The following is a 19,971-nucleotide window of genomic DNA, read 5'->3' on the forward strand; positions in this document are numbered from 1 at the left end:
ACCGCCCACCGGAGTCCGGACTCCGGAGGTGAGGCGAGACCGCGAGAGCGCATCGCATATTCGCATTGGCGTGGGCGAGGGGTTGCAGCCTCTGCAGGCAGCGCTCGCCTCCGCCCTTCCGGTATAAAATCCTCTCACACCGAACCCGCATCTCTCCCCATCACAGTGCGCCACCCTCCTCACCCACCAACGAAACCAATCGGTAGCTAGACCGGCGACGAGGTGTGGCACTCTCCGCGATGGATTCTGACTACGGCGTGCCGCGCGAGCTCTCGGAGGTGCAGAAGAAGCGCGCGCTCTACCAGCCCGAGCTGCCCCCCTGCCTCCAGGTACGCACCTCCCCATCGCTCCTGCTACGTTCCGCGCGTGCGCCATTGCCCGCCTCAGGGGTACAGATCTGCGATCTCTCGGGTCATGCGGCACCAGATCCCGCATTGTCCTCCGGCCGGATCGGTTTGTTCCGTCGTCGCGGCGCTGATTTCTACGGTTCACCGTTCACCTACTCCCGATTTGTTCACTCGGGATCAGGCCACATTGCGTATCTCAGTATCTGCTTTTGCTGACTGATGTCGCTTTCGTTGGCGAGACTGGATCTGAGTTGTAATAGACGTCACGTGTGACTCGCGGCGCTGTCCTGTATTTTAGATCGGTCTGCATATCTAATTCGCCGGAGGATTTTTTTTTGTCGTGATTTTCTGTTTTATAGTGGCTGGTTGCAATTGCAACTGGGAGTTCACTGACGAAATTATTCTGTAGCAATGATGATGGACCTATCTCACGGGTCCTATAATTGTAATTGTGCAGTCGCTATCGAATCGACCTTTCTCATGTTTAGAAGCACTTTTGAACTCGTTTATATATATGGATTCTCAATAATTTTCTGCATCAAATCGACTTTTCTATTAGACTTCTTCCTAGACTGAAGAATTGTCAATACAGATTTCCTGTGTCTTTCTATTAGACTTAGCTCAGTTCACACACTGAATGGATTTATTGATTGTATGTTATTCAGGGCACTACTGTCAGGGTGGAGTATGGTGATGCTGCAATTGCAGCTGACCCGGCAGGTGCTCATGTGATCAGCCATGTGTTCCCTCACACCTATGGTCAGCCCCTCGCACACTTCCTCAGGAAGACGGCTGTTGTCCCTGATGCTAAGGTCATATCTGAACACCTGGCGGTCAGGTACATCTTTCATGTTCCTGTACATGAGAAATCTTTTGCCTGTCAAAAATCATCTCTCAAAGATGTAAATCTAATCCTTTATATGTTCCAAGCGCAGGGTTGGCATTGTCTTCTGTGGCAGGCAATCCCCAGGAGGCCACAATGTTGTTTGGGGACTCTATGAGGCTATCAAGGCCCACAACCAAAACAGCAAACTCATTGGTTTTCTCGGTGAGTACTTTGATATAATCTATATTGTCTTCACTTGTTAATCTCAATTCGGTTCTGCTGATTAGCACTTGCTTCAACACATGTGTCCTACCGAAAAAAAACGTAGTGCATTTGGTTGTTGCTGGATTTTTCTAGTAACTGCTGTTGTTTTGACTCACACTCTTACTCTGTTCGTTTGTTTGAATTAGATTAGCAGATAATCAACCACACAGAATTTATGTATCATTTTGCGTTTAGTCATAAGTGTAAATGTCATTTTGAAAATCTTTGACCCAACTTTCATGTGTTCATTTTATCCAAACTAGCAGCATATGCAGGAATTTCTTAGGTTTGCAATCCAAAATTGAGACATTACTAATATGCATATAGACACACCAAAATTTTGGGAGGCACCTTATGTCGTGGCCCCTGAGTTCCTTTGATCTTTGTTTGTCTGGCCCTTGCTTCCTCTTGCTTGCCAGAGCTGACATTTAGATGCATATCTCAACACAAACTGCAATTCTTTTGATGTTTTCTAACATATTCATCTTATGTTGAAACAGGTGGATCAGATGGTCTACTAGCGCAGAGAACCTTGGAGATCACTGATGAAGTTCTTGCTTCATATAAAAATCAAGGTGGATATGACATGCTTGGTCGGACAAAGGATCAGATTAGGACGACAGAGCAGGTCAATGGTGCAATGGCTAGTTGCCAGGCTTTGAAGCTGGATGCTCTGGTTATCATTGGAGGTATGCTGTGTTTTTTTAATCTACTATGATTTCGGTACAGTGTACATTTGCTTCATTAAAATTTTGGTTTCATCTTATGAAGGTGTCACCTCCAACACTGATGCTGCTCAACTTGCTGAGACTTTTGCTGAGGCAAAGTGTGCAACGAAGGTGCATTGAAGTTTTTTAAATATATATGACCACCTTTTTTTGTTCCTCTCTGTCTAGTTTCAGTGACCATGCTTACTTGTCTGTGGATGAACTGATCCCATCTATTGAACAGGTTGTAGGTGTTCCTGTAACTTTGAATGGGGACCTTAAGAACCAGTTTGTTGAGACTACTGTTGGCTTTGACACCATATGCAAGGTAGGAGCTGCTGAATTGCATCACTATGCTTCGACCCAACACATGCTTTGTAGTTACTGTTTTATGGTGCTCTATTTTCTCTCTAGTTTATATATTGCTTATTATGTGTTTTGTACAGTTGTTTTCACCATTAATGTTTCATATTACCCGACTTTTGATGTGATACCATACTTTGTCTGTCACAGTTGCAGTTTACTGCCATATTTTAGCATGTATTTATCATGTAGTGTTTAATGTTCTGTTACTATTTACTAGTTTGTAATGGTCCCCTTTATCGTATTTGTTGTTCTATCAGGTGAACGCACAACTTATCAGCAATATGTGCACTGATGCTCTATCTGCTGAGAAGGTACGTATAACACGTGATAAATAGTATTGCAGTCTCCTGTTTTGCTCATTATCATATATTATTGGCTGAAAGCTAAAATTTACCAATTTCTCATCGTCTTGCTAAAAGTTTTGAGGCAATCCCTGCACTAAATTAGTTCGCCATGATAATTATTCATGCTCAAACGAAAAGTAAACAGATGAATTTCTGATCAACGTTGCTAACTCTCGATACAGAATGGACCTTTAAAAGTCTAGGATAGTCACTGGGTCATTCACCCTTGGTTTTAGCGATGGAGCCTACATATGTGGGGACATGGGTGTAGGATGCAAATATGCAATGCTAGCTGAGCAGAAGTTTTACTGAAGATTGTATAAATTTTTGTTTTCCTTATTATGAATTTGAATTACTGGATCCAATTTCTGACCTTCCTTGTCTGCATTCTAAATGATAGTATTACTACTTTATTCGCCTGATGGGACGTAAGGCTTCTCATGTGGCATTGGAATGTGCTCTTCAGTCACATCCGAACATGGTATGTTTTTTTCCTTACTTACCTGTGACCTGTCGCAATTTTTTTTGCTTATACTCTTTTGAACTTGTATCATATGTTCAGGTCATCCTAGGAGAGGAGGTGGCTGCTTCTAAACTTACAATTTTTGATATTACGAAGCAGATTTGTGATGCGGTTCAGGCAAGGGCTGAAAAAGGTTGGTTTACATCTCTGTTGTCTATGAGACGCTGATATGCTCATGTTTTATTTTATCTTTATAATGATAATGACAATTTATTGATGTTCCCTGTACCTTTCACAGACAAGAACCATGGGGTTATTCTTATTCCTGAGGGCCTTGTGGAGAGTATTCCTGAACTATATGCTCTTCTTCAGGTACGTTTACACGTCTTATGACTACCCATTTACAATTTTACTGACTGGAGCTATTTGTTTATAGGAAATCCATGGTCTCCACGGCCAAGGTGTTTCTGTTGAGAATATCTCTTCTCAGCTTTCACCTTGGGCATCTGCACTCTTTGAGTTTTTGCCCCCTTTTATCAGGAAGCAGGTAGGTATTGTTTCATTTGATAATTCTAGGATGTCTATAGTTCATATCAGAATTCAGTTGCTTCAACACCTTTGTCTCTCTGATGCAGCTACTTCTCCATCCTGAATCTGATGATTCAGCTCAACTTTCTCAGGTACAGTAGAACATGGACTATGTAAACTGTCAAATCTGTTTTAAATCGTTACTTCTGGTTGACCTCGAGTTGTTTTTCTGTGCACTTGTGCAGATTGAGACCGAAAAGCTTCTAGCTCAGTTAGTTGAGACTGAGATGAACAGACGTTTGGTATGCTTTCTTTGGACTCTGTTGTAACTTCCAGTTTAATTGAGAGGCATATGTGCATATCTGCTCGTGCAGCAAGCAAATAGTGTTTTATCAGTGCATCAGTTCATAATGTTATTGGCCATTTTTGCAGAAGGAGGGCACTTACAAAGGAAAGAAGTTTAACGCAATCTGTCACTTCTTTGGCTACCAAGCTAGGGGAGCGCTGCCTTCAAAGTTTGACTGTGATTATGCCTATGCAAGTCCCTCCCCAGCCCATTTAATAAAGCACATTGCTTGCTGTTGGTTTAACATGTGATTGTTGGTTTCAGGTTTTGGGGCATGTGTGCTACCACATCATAGCTGCCGGTTTGAATGGTTACATGGCTACAGTGACAAATCTTAAGAGTCCAGTGAACAAGTGGCGGTGCGGTGCGGCTCCTATTTCGGTGAGATTTGTGTTGATATGCCTAATAGTTTAGGATAATTATGAAAGTAGCATCTAACCCGTGTCTATATCCCTGCAGTCTATGATGACTGTCAAGCGATGGTCGCGTGGCCCTTCAGCCACTCAAATTGGAAAACCCGCTGTTCACATGGCTAGCGTTGACTTGAAAGGAAAAGCATACGAGTAAGTCTAAGCATTGCCTTTTGTTTTATTTTCATCAGTGGATACACGAGCCATGCTGTTAAGCAGTTACTCTTGGTCTCTGGGCACTGCCTTGGCTTCTTATCTGGAAGTATCTTGTACATATGGCCTCTGACCTCAATAACACTTGTATTTTTGCAGTGTGTTGAGACAGAATTCTTCCAGCTTTTTGTTGGAAGATGTCTACAGAAACCCAGGCCCGCTCCAGTTTGAAGGACCAGGTGCTGATTCAAAGCCTATTTCATTGTGTGTTGAGGATCAAGACTATATGGGCAGGATAAAGAAATTGCAGGAATACTTGGAGAAGGTAGTTTGATGTCCCCTACATATTTTGTTTCAAACTCACAGGAAGCCACAATTGACAAGTTTTGCCTTTGCCATGCCTAATTCTTTTTGCTATGTGGTCCAGGTGAAGAGCATTGTGAAGCCTGGGTGCTCGCAGGATGTTCTTAAAGCGGCGCTGAGTGCCATGTCTTCTGTGACGGAGACACTGAACATCATGACTTCATCTTCAGCTGGCCAGACTCTACTGTGAGTCATTAGGTACCATTTTATGGTGTGGATCATAATCCCCACTTTTTTCCATGGTGGCGATTAACAAGTTTAGGAACAGTAACCCGGGTATCACACGGGTACTTTTGTAGCTTTTTGGAGAGCTCTATCAGTTTTGATTTCGGTAGTTTATGAAGGCTTGTTTTTAATGAGTTTGAGCTCGAATAATTTTTGAAACAGCCGGATTGTGAAATCTTAATAAACCAAATTTTGTGACTGCATTCACATTTCTGTGTCGGTCATCTGAATGAGAAATCTCTTCATCTGACGATGTTTACTTGCTGCTTTGTGTAACGTGTATGGAGGCTTGAAGCGATTTGATCGTTGGTCTGAGAGTAATCTCTTTCATGGAGTATAGAGTATAACTCTAGGTGTACAGTCAAGTGCAAGATTAGGCCCTGTTTAGATTGGAGATGAAAATTTTTTGGGTGTCACATCGGAAGGATGTCGGGAGAGTTTTGTAGAAACTGATAAAAAAACAAATTACATAACTCGTCTGGAAATTGGAAGACAAATCTATTAAGCATAATTAATCTATCATTAGCACATGTGGTTACTGTAGCACTTAAGGCTAATCATAGACTAACTAGGCTTAAAAGATTCGTCTTGTGATTTTCAACCAAACTGTGTAATTAGTTTATTTTTTTTATCTATATTTAATGTTCCATGCATGTGTCCAAAGATTCGATGGGATGAATAAAATTTTTTTTGGAATGGGCAACTAAACAGGGCCTTAGGTATTTATGTGAACTGAAGCTTGGGGCATATAAGAGCAACTCCAACAGATATGCTATCTATGTTATCTAAACTATTTTTACATTTTCAAAGTAAAAATTAAAGTCCAACAGGTATGCTATCTGGCTTGCTAAAATAGCAAGTTTGCTATTCCTAAACTTTCGCTTGTCATATATAGCATGTCGTCCTCACTAGCTATCCTATACAAAGGCTGTTGTGAAACTCTATGCTTTAAGTGAGTTTTTTATTTTACACAATGGCTAAATCTTGTAGTTTAGAATATAATTTTACCTAGTCTGTTGGAGATGCTATAAAAGCTACTAAAATCGTGAATTGCGACTGCGATTATAGCAGTCTAAATTTAGCATATTCCAGCTTGGCATGCTGAAGGTTTTGATACTGTTGGACCTATTCCATCATGTCTTGTTGTTGGACCTATCCCAACGTCTCAAAGCTTCTCGTTTTGGAGCTAACTTATCTAAAAAGCTTCTCGTTTTGAATAGCTGATAGATTCGCAGATAAGTTTAGGTTCTATATCTGCTGAATTTTCTATTTAGGCCTGGTTTAGTTTACGAAAATTTTATGACTTCACTACCGTAGCACTTTTGTTTGTGGCAAATATTATCCAATCATAGACTAACTAGGATAAAAAATTCGTCTCGCGATTTACAGGCAAATTGTGTAATTAGTTTTTGTTTTCGTCTATATTTAATAGTTTATGCATGTGTCGCAAGATTCGATATGACGGAGTATCTTGAAAAATTTTGAAAACTAAACAAGGCCTCAGCTTCTTTGCAGGTGTAGCTGTATGATGTACTTGTATTGGCTCACAGAAACGAGCCCCACGAGATAAATGAAGCGATTTGTTAGCTTGTTTGTTGATTTATTGCGAGAGAATAATAGATTCGGCCTCCTGCACCCGATGATGTACTTGTATTGCCTCATAGAAACGAGCCCACAGCCACGAGATAAATGAAGCGATTCGTTAGCCTGTTTGTCGATTTATTGTGTGAGAATAATAGATTCGGCCTCCCGCACCCAGCGGTAGAAAAAATCTGGAGCGTGCTGGACGCCGCTACGCCGCTGTGGGGGCCTAGTAGTACGCCAGCACTTGTCGATGATTGATGTCGAAAAACATTGTTCGGCTACTCCATCGACCTTTCTAAGACCTTTAAATTTCAACAGGTGGCGTGTTAACAATACCGACCTTTTTTTATTTGGTAAAGGATCCATTGCTCACACAAGTTTTCTCGACCTCACGTTTGCATTTTGCAGCGGAAGGCCTTGTTTAGTTCCAAAATTTTTAGCAAAATAAACATTGTAGCAATTTCGTTTGTATTTAACAAATATTGTTTAATTATAGACTAACCAGGCTTAAAATATTCGTCTCGTATATTACATGCAAACTGTATAAATAGTTATTTATTTTATCTATATTTAATACTTTATACATGTGTCGCAAGATTTTCGATGTAACTGAGAATCTGGAAATTTTATAAATTTTTTTAGAACTAAACAAGGCCTAACTGTTTATAAAGACATACCCCACAGGAACAAAATATAAAATAAATTTGGCGAGCCATCGTTTTCTGTGGGGATTATTAGAATGATTATTGTGTCGTAGTATTGCCGTATTGCAGATGAGGATGACAAATGAATGTTCAACATCTCCTGCCAAGTCTCCTATCTGTCTCCTCTAAGCCTCTAGGCATCTTAGGGCCTGTTTAGATTGTGGATGAAAATTTTTTGGGTGTCACATCGGATGTGTCGGAAGGATGTCGGGAGGGGTTTTTAGAAACTAATAAAAAAACAAATTACATAGCTCGTCAGGAAACTGCAAGACAAATTTATTAAGCATAATTAATCTGTCATTAGCATATGTGGGTTACTGTAGCACTTAAGGCTAATCATGGAGTAACTAGGCTTAAAAGATTCGTCTCGTGATTCTCAACTAAACTGTGTAATTAGTTTATTTTTTTATCTACATTTAATGTTCCATGCATGTGTCCAAAGATTCGATGGGATGGATGAAAATTTTTTTGGTGGGGAACTAAACAGGGCCTTATAACCCGTGGAAGATAATACCGTCGAACGAAGTAGCGTCGTGTGTTTGCTTGTGTGCTGGTTCTTCACTTGGAGCGGCACCGGAGCGTCACTGTCGCGATCGTCACCTAATAAATTCGCGGTGGAGCACTGCAGCGTGCGGGAGCAGTGCACCTTCGCTGCCGCGGCCTGGCCGTGCTGCCGTGTTGCCGCAGCGTGTCCTAGCTAGCGGCGGCCATGTGCAAACAAGACCCATTTGGCCGCTCGTGTCCTAACTAATTGTATAGTTTATTTGTAATTTACGAGATAAATTTTTTAAATTTAGTTAGTCTATAATTAGACAATATTTATTAAATACAAATAAAAATATTATAATACACATTTTGCAAAAAATAAAACTAAGGGCCTTATTTAGTTCTAAAATATTTTGCAAAATCCATACTGTAGCTTTTTCGTTTGTATTTGACAAATATTGTCTAATCATGGTCTAACTAGGCTCAAAAGATTCGTCTCGTCAATTTCGACTAAACTGTGCAATTAGTTTTCATTTTTGTCTATATTTAATACTTTATGCATGTGTCTAAAGATTCGATGTGACGGAGAATCTGAAAAATTTTACAAAATTTTTTGGGAAGTAAACAAGGCCTAAATAAAGCCTGAAATGCAGAAACCTATCTCACACACGATAAATCGAATCGGGCCTTGTTTAGTTCCAAAATATTTTGTAAAATCGACACCGTAGCTTTTTCGTTTGTATTTGACAAATATTATCCAATCATAGACTAACTAGACTTAAAAGATTCGTCTCGTCAATTTCGATCAAACTGTGCAATTAGTTTTTATTTTTATCTATATTTAATACTTCATGCATGTGTTTAAAGATTCGATGTGACGAGAAATCTAAAAAAATTTTACAAATTTTTTTTAACTAAACAAGGCCCTCGACATGCTGATACTCGTGGGCCCGTGCACCTGTTGGGTTCAGCAGCTAACGGTGTGCGCTGCGCTCGGTCAGATCGGCTTGGATCAGCAGTGACGGTGGCAGGCTGGCGGCCGACGCAGCGGTCTCCCTCCCATTCTCGCTGCGCTGGCAAGAGCCGCGCTGCCGCGGAGTCCCGCTCAGCCTCCCCGACACCACCGCGCGGAGGGAAGAAAAGAAATCCTGCGGGGAAGACGTCGTGATCAGCAACCAGATTCAGACGCGAGCGGGGGGAGGCGGGCGGACCACACTAGAACCCTCTCTACGGCTCTACTGCTACGCCCCCACCCTGACCGGACCGGACCGACACGCCTCCATCTCTCTGCCCGTCGCCTCGGGGCTCCCGCCGGCGGCCGATCCGAATGGGGGCGGGAACCAATGGCCTGAGCAACGGCGCGTCCGCGGCCGCAGGGGAGCGCGCGGACGACGGGACCACGGTGTTCCGGGGCACGGCGTACTCGCCGCTGCGGACCACGGTGGCGCTCGCGCTGTGGCTCGGGGCCATCCACTTCAACGCCTTCCTCGTCCTCGCCTCGCTCTTCCTCTTCCCGCGCCGCGTCGCCGCACTGTACGCCTCCCTCCTTCGCCGTCCCCTGGATGGTACCTTGTGCCGTGCCCGTCTCAGTCGGGCGCGACCTCTTCATTCCTTGCGCTTGTTTGGTGCTGCAGGGTGCTGGCGACGCAGCTCTTCTTCATGTTCGTGCCGCTCAATGATAAGAGCAGATTGGGCCGCAAGATCGCCAGGTTCTCCTCCTCTTGTTCACTAATTCGCTCCCTATTGTCCCCCCGCTGGATTCCTGAATCTTACATTCGGACGGCGCGCGCCGCGTCTGCAGGTTCATAAGCAAGTACGTGATTGGGTATTTTCCCGTCACTTTGCACGTGGAGGACTACGGCGCCTTTGATTCCAACAGAGCTTACGGTGAGCTCATCCTTAACCATTTCTTTCCCTTTCTGGATGATAGAATCATCGTATCTAACCTTTTCAGTAGATTCTGTAGCCGTTAGCCGTATAAGAAAGAAGACTAGAAGAGCACCAAAGTGAGGTGTCCTTAACAGAGCCATTGGACTGGTGATTTTACTATTGTGTTTTCAGTGTTCGGTTACGAGCCTCATTCTGTTCTGCCCATCGCTGTTGGGATCCTCGGGGACCTTGTTGGATTCATGCCGCTACCAAAGATGAAGATTCTTGCAAGCAGTGCGGTGAGATTCCACCTGCAAGAAGTACAGTCGGTGTCTTCTTGTTTCAATCACTTAGCTCTGTTCTCACCCGGTAGTTTGGTTGGTAATAGGTGTTCTACACCCCATTCCTAAGGCAAATATGGACGTGGTTGGGGTTGGCTCCTGCATCGAGAAAGAGTTTCTACTCCTACCTTGGAGCTGGTTATAGCTGTATTATAGTGCCAGGAGGTGTGCAGGAAATACTTCATATGGATCATGATTCAGAGGTTTGCTTTGATCCTCTTGTATTTTTGTTAGTATTTGCATTCTATTTTCAACTCTCGTGATCTTGTGCTAAACTACTTAGTGCTGAATGAAGGCATATCATATTAACTGAATAACAAACAATCCTTCCAATTGGCAGGTTGCTTTTCTTAAATCAAGAAAAGGTTTTGTTAAGATAGCTATTGAGATGGGTTGCCCTGTAGTCCCCGTTTTTGCTTTCGGACAGGTAACAGCATTTCTTTTAGCTTGTGATATCCAGTGTAATGATAACTTTACACTTAACTGTAGACGCTGAAGCACACAACTAATGAAAAGTTAACTGTTACAAACTTCAGGAGGCTAGCTAATGTTAATCCTGAAGTGTGCATTTGATATTCTTTGTTCCTATCAGTAAATTCAGATGTTAAATTTGTGATCCTGATTCTGCTTTTTGTCTTCGAGCCAGAGCTATGTATACAAATGGTGGAGGCCAGGTGGCAAGTTAATTGTCAAGATTGCTAGAGCAATCAAATTTTCTCCAATCATCTTCTGGGGAAAATTGGGGTGACTCTCTGCATTACAGTTCTCTTATTTGGTCCTGCATATTTGATCTTTATAAATTTGATAAATTTTCTGTTTAATTGCCATAATGGTATCCAAGAGTTTAAGACTCTACTGCACTATCTAATGCAGGACTCCGATCCCTTTTGCAACACCAATGCATGTGGTTGTTGGGAGGCCAATTGAGGTTGTAAAGAATCCTCAGCCTTCCATTGATGAGGTAAAGAAATCCTTTTGAGCAATCCACCGTGGAAACTTTTCAGGAAATGTTACTTATAACTTAGACGTGGATAACTTAGGGCTTGTTTGGCACAGCTCAACTTCACTAGTAAAGCTGTTTTTTTAGAAAATAGCTTCATGAGTGACTTTCTAGATGAAGCTGAGCTGTTTTGGAAAAAGTGTTTGGCAAAATAGCTTCACCAACTACTTCATACATAGTTGAGAGAGAGAAATGAGGGAGAAGCTGCAATAAGCTACTTTTTTCCAGCTTCATCCAACTTATGTATTTGTGAGAGGAGGGAAAAACAGCTTTACCCATGAAGCTGTTTTGAAAATAAGTGTTTGGCAAAAAAAAAACAGCTCACCAAACAGGCCCTACTGAGGGGGAAAAAAGAGGGGGTTCTAAAGTGCACTTTGTTCTGGTGTCTTAACAGATAAATGAAGTCCACAGACAGTTCGTTGTTGCGATGCAAGATATGTTCGAGAAATACAAGACCAGAACTGGATACCCTGATCTTCGGTTAAGAGTTCTCTGATGGCGTGCTCTTCCAACCAAAAGCTCTTACCATCTGGGGTTTAAGGGATAAGATGGCTGTGCAGGCCCATCGATTGAATTGCTCGTAGCATTTGAGCTATAATGTTTTTTTTAGCACAGATCCACCATTGGAATTTCGTAGCATCGAAAGTATAAGCTAGTAGCAGCATCTTCACTAGGATGTTTGTGTGATGTGCTCCTATCATATTTTCATCTTTTGGTGCTCTTGTAGAATTCCTCGAGGTTCGGATGCAATGATATGCATTGGCCTGCATTTGTTTATACTAACAAAAACTGCAGTGGTAGGTTTATCAGACATTCAAACCTCTGACTCAGGAACTTAGTATAGCCTGTTCCTTCGGATTGGTGTTAACACAAAAGACCTGAAGAAGCCATGTACATCTTTACTTGAGCAAAGGAGTTTCAACGAGCAACGTACCCTGTTGAATTGCTATAACTATTTGATAAAAAAAAAGTGGAAAGGGAGCACAAGACACAGGCATACATTAAGAGTTTAGTACACAATCATTTGTACCAGCACCATGGTTTCCCATTCCATGGCTTTATTTTAAAGTACGAGAGAACTGCTCTATGCTTGGAACCACCAAACACAGAGAGGGCAGTATACAGCTAAATCACACCTTAATTGGGAGGCTAGGACATACAACACTAAAAAAATGGTACAGACGAATGACCATAACTGGCTACAACCAGTAGTGTAAACAAGACGATGATGACTGCATACTTGTACAGAACTGGATACACTTCTTGGGAACTCTCAGGAAAGGAGCATAACTGGGTCCTCCAGAGTTAGGTCCAAAGGCTGATGAATGCAGACATCACGATGATGATTGCAGGCTTGTACAGAACTGGATACACTTCTTGGGCATCAGACCTGTGGGCGGTGACTAGGGAGTTGGGACTAGGACCGCACACTAACTACATAAGTTTCAGATGAACAATCATCACCTGAAGGCCATGAGACCATGATGGCTAATCCCCATTGGATTAATCCATCTTACATATGCTGGACTCCATTCCAGCATAAGCTACATTTCCATGAGCCTGTCAGATACAGGATCAATAAGGCTGCATCTGTGGCTTCATGCTCCATCACGCACACGATTTAAACTGAGCGAAACTGCAAGAACAACCATTGCTCTTGGATCACTTGCCCCATCCATAGGGGCAACTTCACGATTTCCAGGTACATCTGTTGACCATGATAACGACAACCTGTGGTTTTTCCATAACAAACATAAACCATCAGTAATAATCAGATTTCAAGGAAGAAACATCCTAAAACAAAATGGCAAAAAATAAATGAAGATTTGCATCATGGTACAGGAACCACAGTTCTGATGCAGAACTTTTCCATTCTAGTGGTGATACAGTTAAGGTTTATTTAGTTCTGCAGGGCATCTATCAATCAACATAGCTATCTAATTAAGTTAGATACAAAGAATGCACTTTTGGTTTTATTTCAGAACGATTTTGGATAAGCATCCCACATCCTGATTTTCTTGCTTGTAAGAGCATCTTGATTTCATGTCCTTTTCTCTTGCTTTCGAAAGAACTTTTCATGCTAATAAGAACTTATCTCCCTTTCTTTTCTTTTAAGCAATACTTAGCTCGGGATTTAGCAGATTATGGAGTACAGCAGTGAGCATACAAAGAACGACATGCAAATAACATCTATGAATGAAACTAGGTATAGTTAAGGACAGAAAACCAGATAAGACAAGGTTCGTACCTTATGAATGCAAGGATGATTTCTTGCCAGGCAAGAACAAATGCTGTGAATACAGCAACACTGCTCTTTTTAGTCCTGCTGCAATCTAAGGGTACCTGCCATGAACCAAAACACTAAAGTCAGTTGTTACCTAATTGTTAGAAAGGAAACAGATGATAACAGTGCAAACAAAGCAAACCTCAAGGTACAAATGCTTGGATGCACAGTTCAGCTTGCTCTTTGGTCTGAACCACTAGCTTGTGTAAACTGGGGTGAGGGGGCTGGAATTATTAGGTGTGGATGTGCGGGAACCGGTGTTGCTGCAAAAGCCAATTAATGCAGGGTTATTCACAAATGGAGAAAATAGGAACCTCAAACCTAGAAAACATAAAGAAACGTCTACAGTTTATTTGTTGCCTTGGCTACTGAGTGTATGTAGCTCGACTCGTGCAACTTATTCAACTCAAATAAACAAACACTACCTATATAGGTTATAGGTTCAGGTAATCTTAAGTACAAGGGGGCATTTTTAAGAGGCCGGTGTCACATGGTTGAGAACAAATTATATCGGCCTAGGAATGCAAAAGAAACCACAATGATCTGCCTATGCCAAGCATGTTTCTATGCTTTCAATCTTTCTGGACCTTATGAATTTAGCTTGAAAATTGTTAATAAAAGAAATAAAGATCTTGTTTGTCATGTATCGTTAGTAGACCAAGAACTTGTGAACAAACATAGGCTCTGTTTGGATACTCTAACTAAGTTAGAGGTTAGAGTTATTCTCTAGCTCATGACTAGCCCTCAACTAACTCTAGCCAAAGAGATGTTTGGATGCAAGGGTTAGATTGACAATAAATGTACTTTCCCATTCATTTGGCTCCTTCCCAGCCAGATTTGGTGTGGCCGGCTGTTGTGTGGCCTCCTCCCACTCACAAATGATATTGCTCCACATGGTACCTTGTGTGCCGTTTTTCCATTGCTGGCGGTGGGCCATTTTGCCATCGCTCCATATGGTACCTTGCAGGCTGTTTTGCCACTGTTGGGAGGCGGCGACGTGGCTTGGAGGTGGCGGCACGGTTGAGAGGCGGCGGCGAGGCGAGCTGGGAGGCGGCGGTGCTAGTAACCGGAAGGGGTCGTGGCTGGGAGGCATTGCGAGTGGGGATCCCATGCGACATAGCCGATCCCTTTCCCTATGGGCCCGCCTCAAATAGCCCCAAATAGCCCAAATAAGCACCTCTTTGGGGGGATAGCTTTTTGGGTGGGTTATATGCAAATAACCCCAATCTAACCCTCGTGTTTGGATATTTTAGGGCTATTTGAGCCCCAAATAGCTAAATCTAACTCTAACCCATGGATCCAAACAAGGCCATAAAGTAAATATTTATAAACGAAAATAACTCATCATAAAATGATACGAATTTAGACAAACACAGCTATAGTCCTGGTCTGAACACAAATGTACTCAAGCTAAGAAGAAACATGATGGACAGAATGAGCATGTGACATTGAACACAAACTAAAAACTATTAAGGATGCACAAATATAACATGGACCTTAAATAATTTCCAGATTTCTAAAAGGGGCCAAGCATATCATAGTTTCTTAAGACACAGATCCTACTATATTGCAGCACGGTATGAATAACACATTACCTACTAGAAAAGGAGTCTGAATGGAAGGTCGAGCTGTTGGTGATGCACTGCTGAAGTTTGATCCAGTGAGCTGCACATATTGATTTCCAGGCATGTTGTAACTATGAACCGACAAATAACCATTGCCCCCACCAGAAATGGATGGACTCAACTGGCTAAATGTTTGGTTGCCAGTGTTTGCTGCAGCTGAGACTCCATAAATAGGAAGATATTGCTGACCAGAATATGGGTTTAATGTACCCTACAAAGAGAACATCTGTCAGAATAGGCAAAGGTTTATGTAAATGTCTTATGCAGCACAAGAATATAAAAGCTGATAGCTTTTAACACTTCAACCTGTGGATAGATGTATTCGGTTCCATATGAAGGGTAACTGCAAAAGGAAGAAAACGAATAACTGAATGCATTTCTATTGGCTTTCAAACAGTCATATCGTGTTCCATGAGCATGGTTGGATCAGATTATTTCATCATTTGAAAGGGGAGATACCATATGCACAAGCTAGTTTCAGTAGTAAAAACTTTATTATCGGATATACTCTCCAAAAGTAAGTGCAGTCCATTTTAACATTTTGTTACAAAGAATGTAACATTGGAGAACTAACAAGTGATGACATAAATTCTCTTACCTGTACTGGGGAACTGGAAATCCTTGGTAGTACCCAAGTGGAAACGGTCGGTGGCCATAACCCCCTAAATAAAAGGCCCTTGGAACTGGGACACCAAAGTAGGACCCAGCTGATCTTGGCCGCCCTAAAAATGCATACTGTTATTGCCAATGTTGAAACACATATAAACATGGTAATTTCCAGAAGAGTGAGTGCTTATACAACCAGAACGAAATAATTAAGCTCATCATATAACTAAGAGAAAAGGCACGTTGTAGCTAGTAGTAGTAATAGCAGTAAGTAAATACATGAACAGCACAGTCCACGGGTATCAATCACAATTAACATATAGGCACTTCTGTTAACATAAATGCTTGCTCAGTAGTGTTTTCTGTTTGATCAATAATATGGTGATGATAACCAAGGTAAGAAAACAACACTTTGATTATCAATAATAAGGTAGGAACTCATTCTTCTTGATTGAAAGGAAAAGCTGCTGCCAGTTGATTCAAAAAAGTAACCAAGGTAAGAAAGCTTCGCTAGTTATCTTCTTATAATTGATGTGATTAATGGACAATACAATTCCACACTCCACAGTATGTAACTGCACCATGATGCAGTTAATTAACTCAGTTCGGAAGCCACATGTTTACACCAATAATCCAGTGTATTGAACTTTATCTTTAACTCGGCATTAAATACTTTTGACATAGTATTTCGAAATGTGATTACAAGAAACAAGTACACTGCAAATCGGTAGAAAGTATAAGGATATTTTACCATTACCAGGAGGCACGGGATGCTGGGCTCGACCCAACGAAGCCAGGTTACAATTGGCCCGCCTGCCGTCGATCACCGGCGTGGGGTCCTCGCAGGCCTTCCTCGCGGAATCGGCTTCACGGAATGTCACCTGTGGAAGGAGGGAGAGCAAAAATCAACACAGTTCCTCACAGTCCATCTAGCGCGCGTGCACACATACACGGGATCCCCGCATACACAGAAGCAAAAATTAACAGCGAAAACGGAGAGGAATCGAGAGGCACCGACGAATCCGTATCCCTTGGAGCGGCCAGAGTGGCGGTCGGTGATGACGACGGCCTCGAGAATGTCCCCGAAGCGCTCGTAGAAGCGCCGGAGCCTGTCGCTGTTGGTCTCCCAGGCGAGCCCGCCCACGAAAACCTTGGTGTGGGTGGTGTCCCCGAAGGACGAGGGCGAGGCGAGAAGGTGCAGCCCCGAGCTGGAGCTCGACGCCGACCCGGACGCCGACCCGGACGCCGACCCCGCGTGCTGCTGCTGCTGCTGCTGCATAGCCATCATGAGCGGTTCGGAACTTCTGGGAGGCGAGGAATCGGAGGGAATCGTCGCTCGCCGCGACCCGGCCTCCTCCCTGGGCGCGAGGGGATTAGGGGAGGTTGGAGGCGCGATCGCTAGAGCTGAGTGAATCGGCGGGTGGAAGAGCTCGAGAAAAGGCGGAAGGCGAGGCGGCGGCGAGGGGAAAGGGGATTGTGATTGCCTAATTGGGGGCCCGGGCTTTCGCGTTCCGCTGGCGCGCTGGTCTCCTGTGCTAGGGGAACCCAGCTCATTTTGGCTGCCGCCGGCATTATTTTTTGCAGAACAACAACGTGATCTTTCGAACAGAAGGGCCGGTTGTTGATCTCCGGCACCGTCGCACCGATGCGCGGCTGGCTCAAAAAAGTGACAGAAAAACACTGTTTGCATACTCTCTCGGTAAAATAGTGGGCTCTCACAAATTAACCGAGAACATAAAAGACATATATATTCTTATTTTATTTCCTATTTAGATACTATTGTCAACATAGTTGATGGTGATTGGTTAATAAATGAATGATAATATAAAACTAGATTTTATCCTCTAAAATATATTATATTTGAGAATAATTTTTAAATGCTACAATGTATTATATTACATAATAGAGGAAGTATAAAAAGTAATCTTCAACTATGGAGCACATTTATGGAATTACGAATACATGTATCGGCAGCATGGATATATATCAGTATCGGGAGGATATGGATACATAGCTAAGGCAAATTTTAAAAATGATCTGATATCATTATCGGGCGGACACAGATACATAGATAAGACATTTTCTAGAAAAACTGATATGGGGATACGGTTTATCTTTTTAAAAATAAATTAATAATAATACATATTAATTAAAATTATAAGAGCAAATATATATCTCTTATATAGATAAACTCCACTAGCTAATTCTCTTGACATGCAAAGCATCCATATCATCATCCACTAGAGCATCCCACTAACTAATTTTCTTGTCATGCAAGCATCCACATCAACATCCACTAAATCATCCCACTAATACATTACCCCGTCATGCAAAGTGTTCACATCATTATCCACTAATAAATCAAACTAACACATATCATTTATCCTACATCTATGTTATTCACATTAGCAAACCATATTATTTTCTAACATATATTTAGCTGTCCATGCTAGAATACTAAAAATCATCTACTAACATATATTATGATAGTATAATTTACCGGTAATTTCCGCAGCAACGCGCGGAGCGTTCTCCTAGTAATCAATGACAACAACAGCCTAGAAAGATAGTTAGCAGAAAGTAGCAAATAAACACGCAAGTTCATCATAGGCAAACAACAATCTACTTATAATTTATATTAAGTGATAAACATAGGGCGTATCTCCCGCCAGTTCTCTGTTCGCCTTGTCCAGCTAGGAAGTAGAAAGGCAAACAAGCAATGCTTCTGCAAAAGAGGGATTTCGGCTCATTCGAGAGAGCGAGGTCCTCGGTTTCTACGCCGCGAGCCAGGTAAGGAGATGCAATTCGTTCTTTGCCTGATAAACTACGACAGAAAGTACTATTAATTCTGATAAATTTAGCTAATAAGTTTAAATAAATACTTTTATAGATTATAATAGTATCAAATTTTACAAAATTAGAAAGGGCATAATAGCTAGACGCTAGATAACAAGAGTAGCAGCAGTAGTGCAAGCTGCTCCATACGGCCATCAACTCGTGGCCGAAGAAAATCAAGACAACCCATGAGAAAATCAACTCGCAACGGACGGTGGTGACTCGATGTGTGTTTGTTGTGTGTCGGGTGGCGGTGACAGATGTTCCGTGGACGAAGGAAAAAAGCTGCTTCAGGCCTTGTTCCTAAAAACCCAAAATTTTACAAGATTCTCCGTCACATCGAATCTTACGGTACATGCATGAAGTATTAAATATAGATAAAAAGAATAACTAACTGCACAGTTTATCTGTAAATCACGAGATGAATCTTTTAAGCCTAGTTACTCCATAATTAGACTATGTTTGTCAAATAAAAACGAAAATGATACGGTGTCAAAATCTAAAAACTTTTTGCATCTAAACAAGGCCTCAGTGGCTGCGGTGTGAGTTGCGACCCGCGTTGTTTAGGCATTGGCCTTGTTTAGTTCCAAAATATTTTGCAAAATCGACACTGTAGCTTTTTCGTTTGTATTTGATAAATATTGTCCAATCATAGACTAACTAGGCTCAAAAGATTCGTCTCGTCAATTCCGACCAAACGGTGCAATTACTTTTTATTTTTGTCTATATTTAATACTTCATGCATGTATCTAAAGATTCAATGTGACGGAGAATCTGACAAATTTTGCAAAATTTTTTGGGAACTAAACAAGGCCATTGTTTAGTTCACCTAAAAACCAATTTTTTTAAAAAAATCTATTACATCAAATTTTATAACACATATATGAAGCATTAAATATATATAAAAACAAAAACTAATTATACAGTTTGTCTGTAAATCGTGAGATGAATCTTTTAAGTCTAGTTACTTTATAATTAGACAATATTTATCAAATAAAAACAAAAATGTATCAGTTTTTTTTCTTTTTGTTTCCAATACTCCTCCGATACGTATCAGCCGTGTATCCATATCAAATACATACGGGATACGCCCCTACCTGCATGACCAGGATCCTAGAAATATGGATTATCTAGCATGATCGAAATCCTGAGATTTTAAGACTTTAATTAAATGATAAGATTTTGAGAATCTATCTTATTATCTCCCCTCTTTAGACAGTGTAGAGATTTTTTTTAATCAAATTCCCAAAATATTTAATTTATTCAAGTGTGACCTCATAGCATCTTCAATATAG

At 41.6% G+C, this 19,971-nt stretch overlaps 3 protein-coding genes across 4 annotated transcripts; 2 read left to right on the forward strand and 1 right to left on the reverse strand.

Annotated features, from left to right (window-relative positions):
* On the forward strand, positions 1-5,590 carry LOC8071788 (pyrophosphate--fructose 6-phosphate 1-phosphotransferase subunit alpha). The gene is made up of 18 exons (XM_002452606.2): positions 1-329; positions 1,013-1,185; positions 1,283-1,395; positions 1,938-2,126; positions 2,209-2,276; positions 2,389-2,472; positions 2,768-2,821; positions 3,255-3,335; positions 3,417-3,510; positions 3,616-3,689; positions 3,754-3,864; positions 3,953-3,997; positions 4,091-4,147; positions 4,278-4,382; positions 4,456-4,572; positions 4,651-4,754; positions 4,914-5,079; positions 5,182-5,590. The coding sequence occupies exons 1-18, from the start codon at positions 240-242 to the stop codon at positions 5,305-5,307; spliced, it is 1,851 nt and encodes a 616-aa protein (XP_002452651.1). The 5' UTR covers positions 1-239; the 3' UTR covers positions 5,308-5,590.
* On the forward strand, positions 9,183-12,103 carry LOC8073830 (diacylglycerol O-acyltransferase 2D). Its single transcript, XM_002452607.2, has 9 exons — positions 9,183-9,649; positions 9,751-9,825; positions 9,918-10,003; positions 10,178-10,284; positions 10,374-10,529; positions 10,667-10,753; positions 10,973-11,070; positions 11,200-11,287; positions 11,721-12,103. Exons 1-9 carry the CDS (start codon positions 9,444-9,446, stop codon positions 11,820-11,822), a joined length of 1,005 nt encoding a protein of 334 aa, XP_002452652.1. The 5' UTR covers positions 9,183-9,443; the 3' UTR covers positions 11,823-12,103.
* On the reverse strand, positions 12,324-17,377 carry LOC8073831 (RNA-binding protein 24). 2 transcript variants are annotated; one of them, XM_021459125.1, is made up of 8 exons: positions 16,860-17,377; positions 16,593-16,722; positions 15,834-15,957; positions 15,542-15,578; positions 15,206-15,446; positions 13,753-13,873; positions 13,575-13,669; positions 12,324-13,057 (listed from the first exon to the last, which is right to left on the reverse strand). In XM_021459125.1, exons 1-6 carry the CDS (start codon positions 17,127-17,129, stop codon positions 13,782-13,784), a joined length of 894 nt encoding a protein of 297 aa, XP_021314800.1. In that variant the 5' UTR covers positions 17,130-17,377; the 3' UTR covers positions 12,324-13,057; positions 13,575-13,669; positions 13,753-13,781. The 2 variants fall into 2 exon arrangements, with proteins under 2 accessions (XP_021314800.1, XP_002454395.1); XM_002454350.2 differs by having other exon boundaries at positions 16,599-16,722; positions 16,860-17,361.

The sequence above is a fragment of the Sorghum bicolor genome, chromosome 4 (genome assembly GCF_000003195.3).
Source record: "Sorghum bicolor cultivar BTx623 chromosome 4, Sorghum_bicolor_NCBIv3, whole genome shotgun sequence".
NCBI lineage: Eukaryota > Viridiplantae > Streptophyta > Magnoliopsida > Poales > Poaceae > Sorghum > Sorghum bicolor.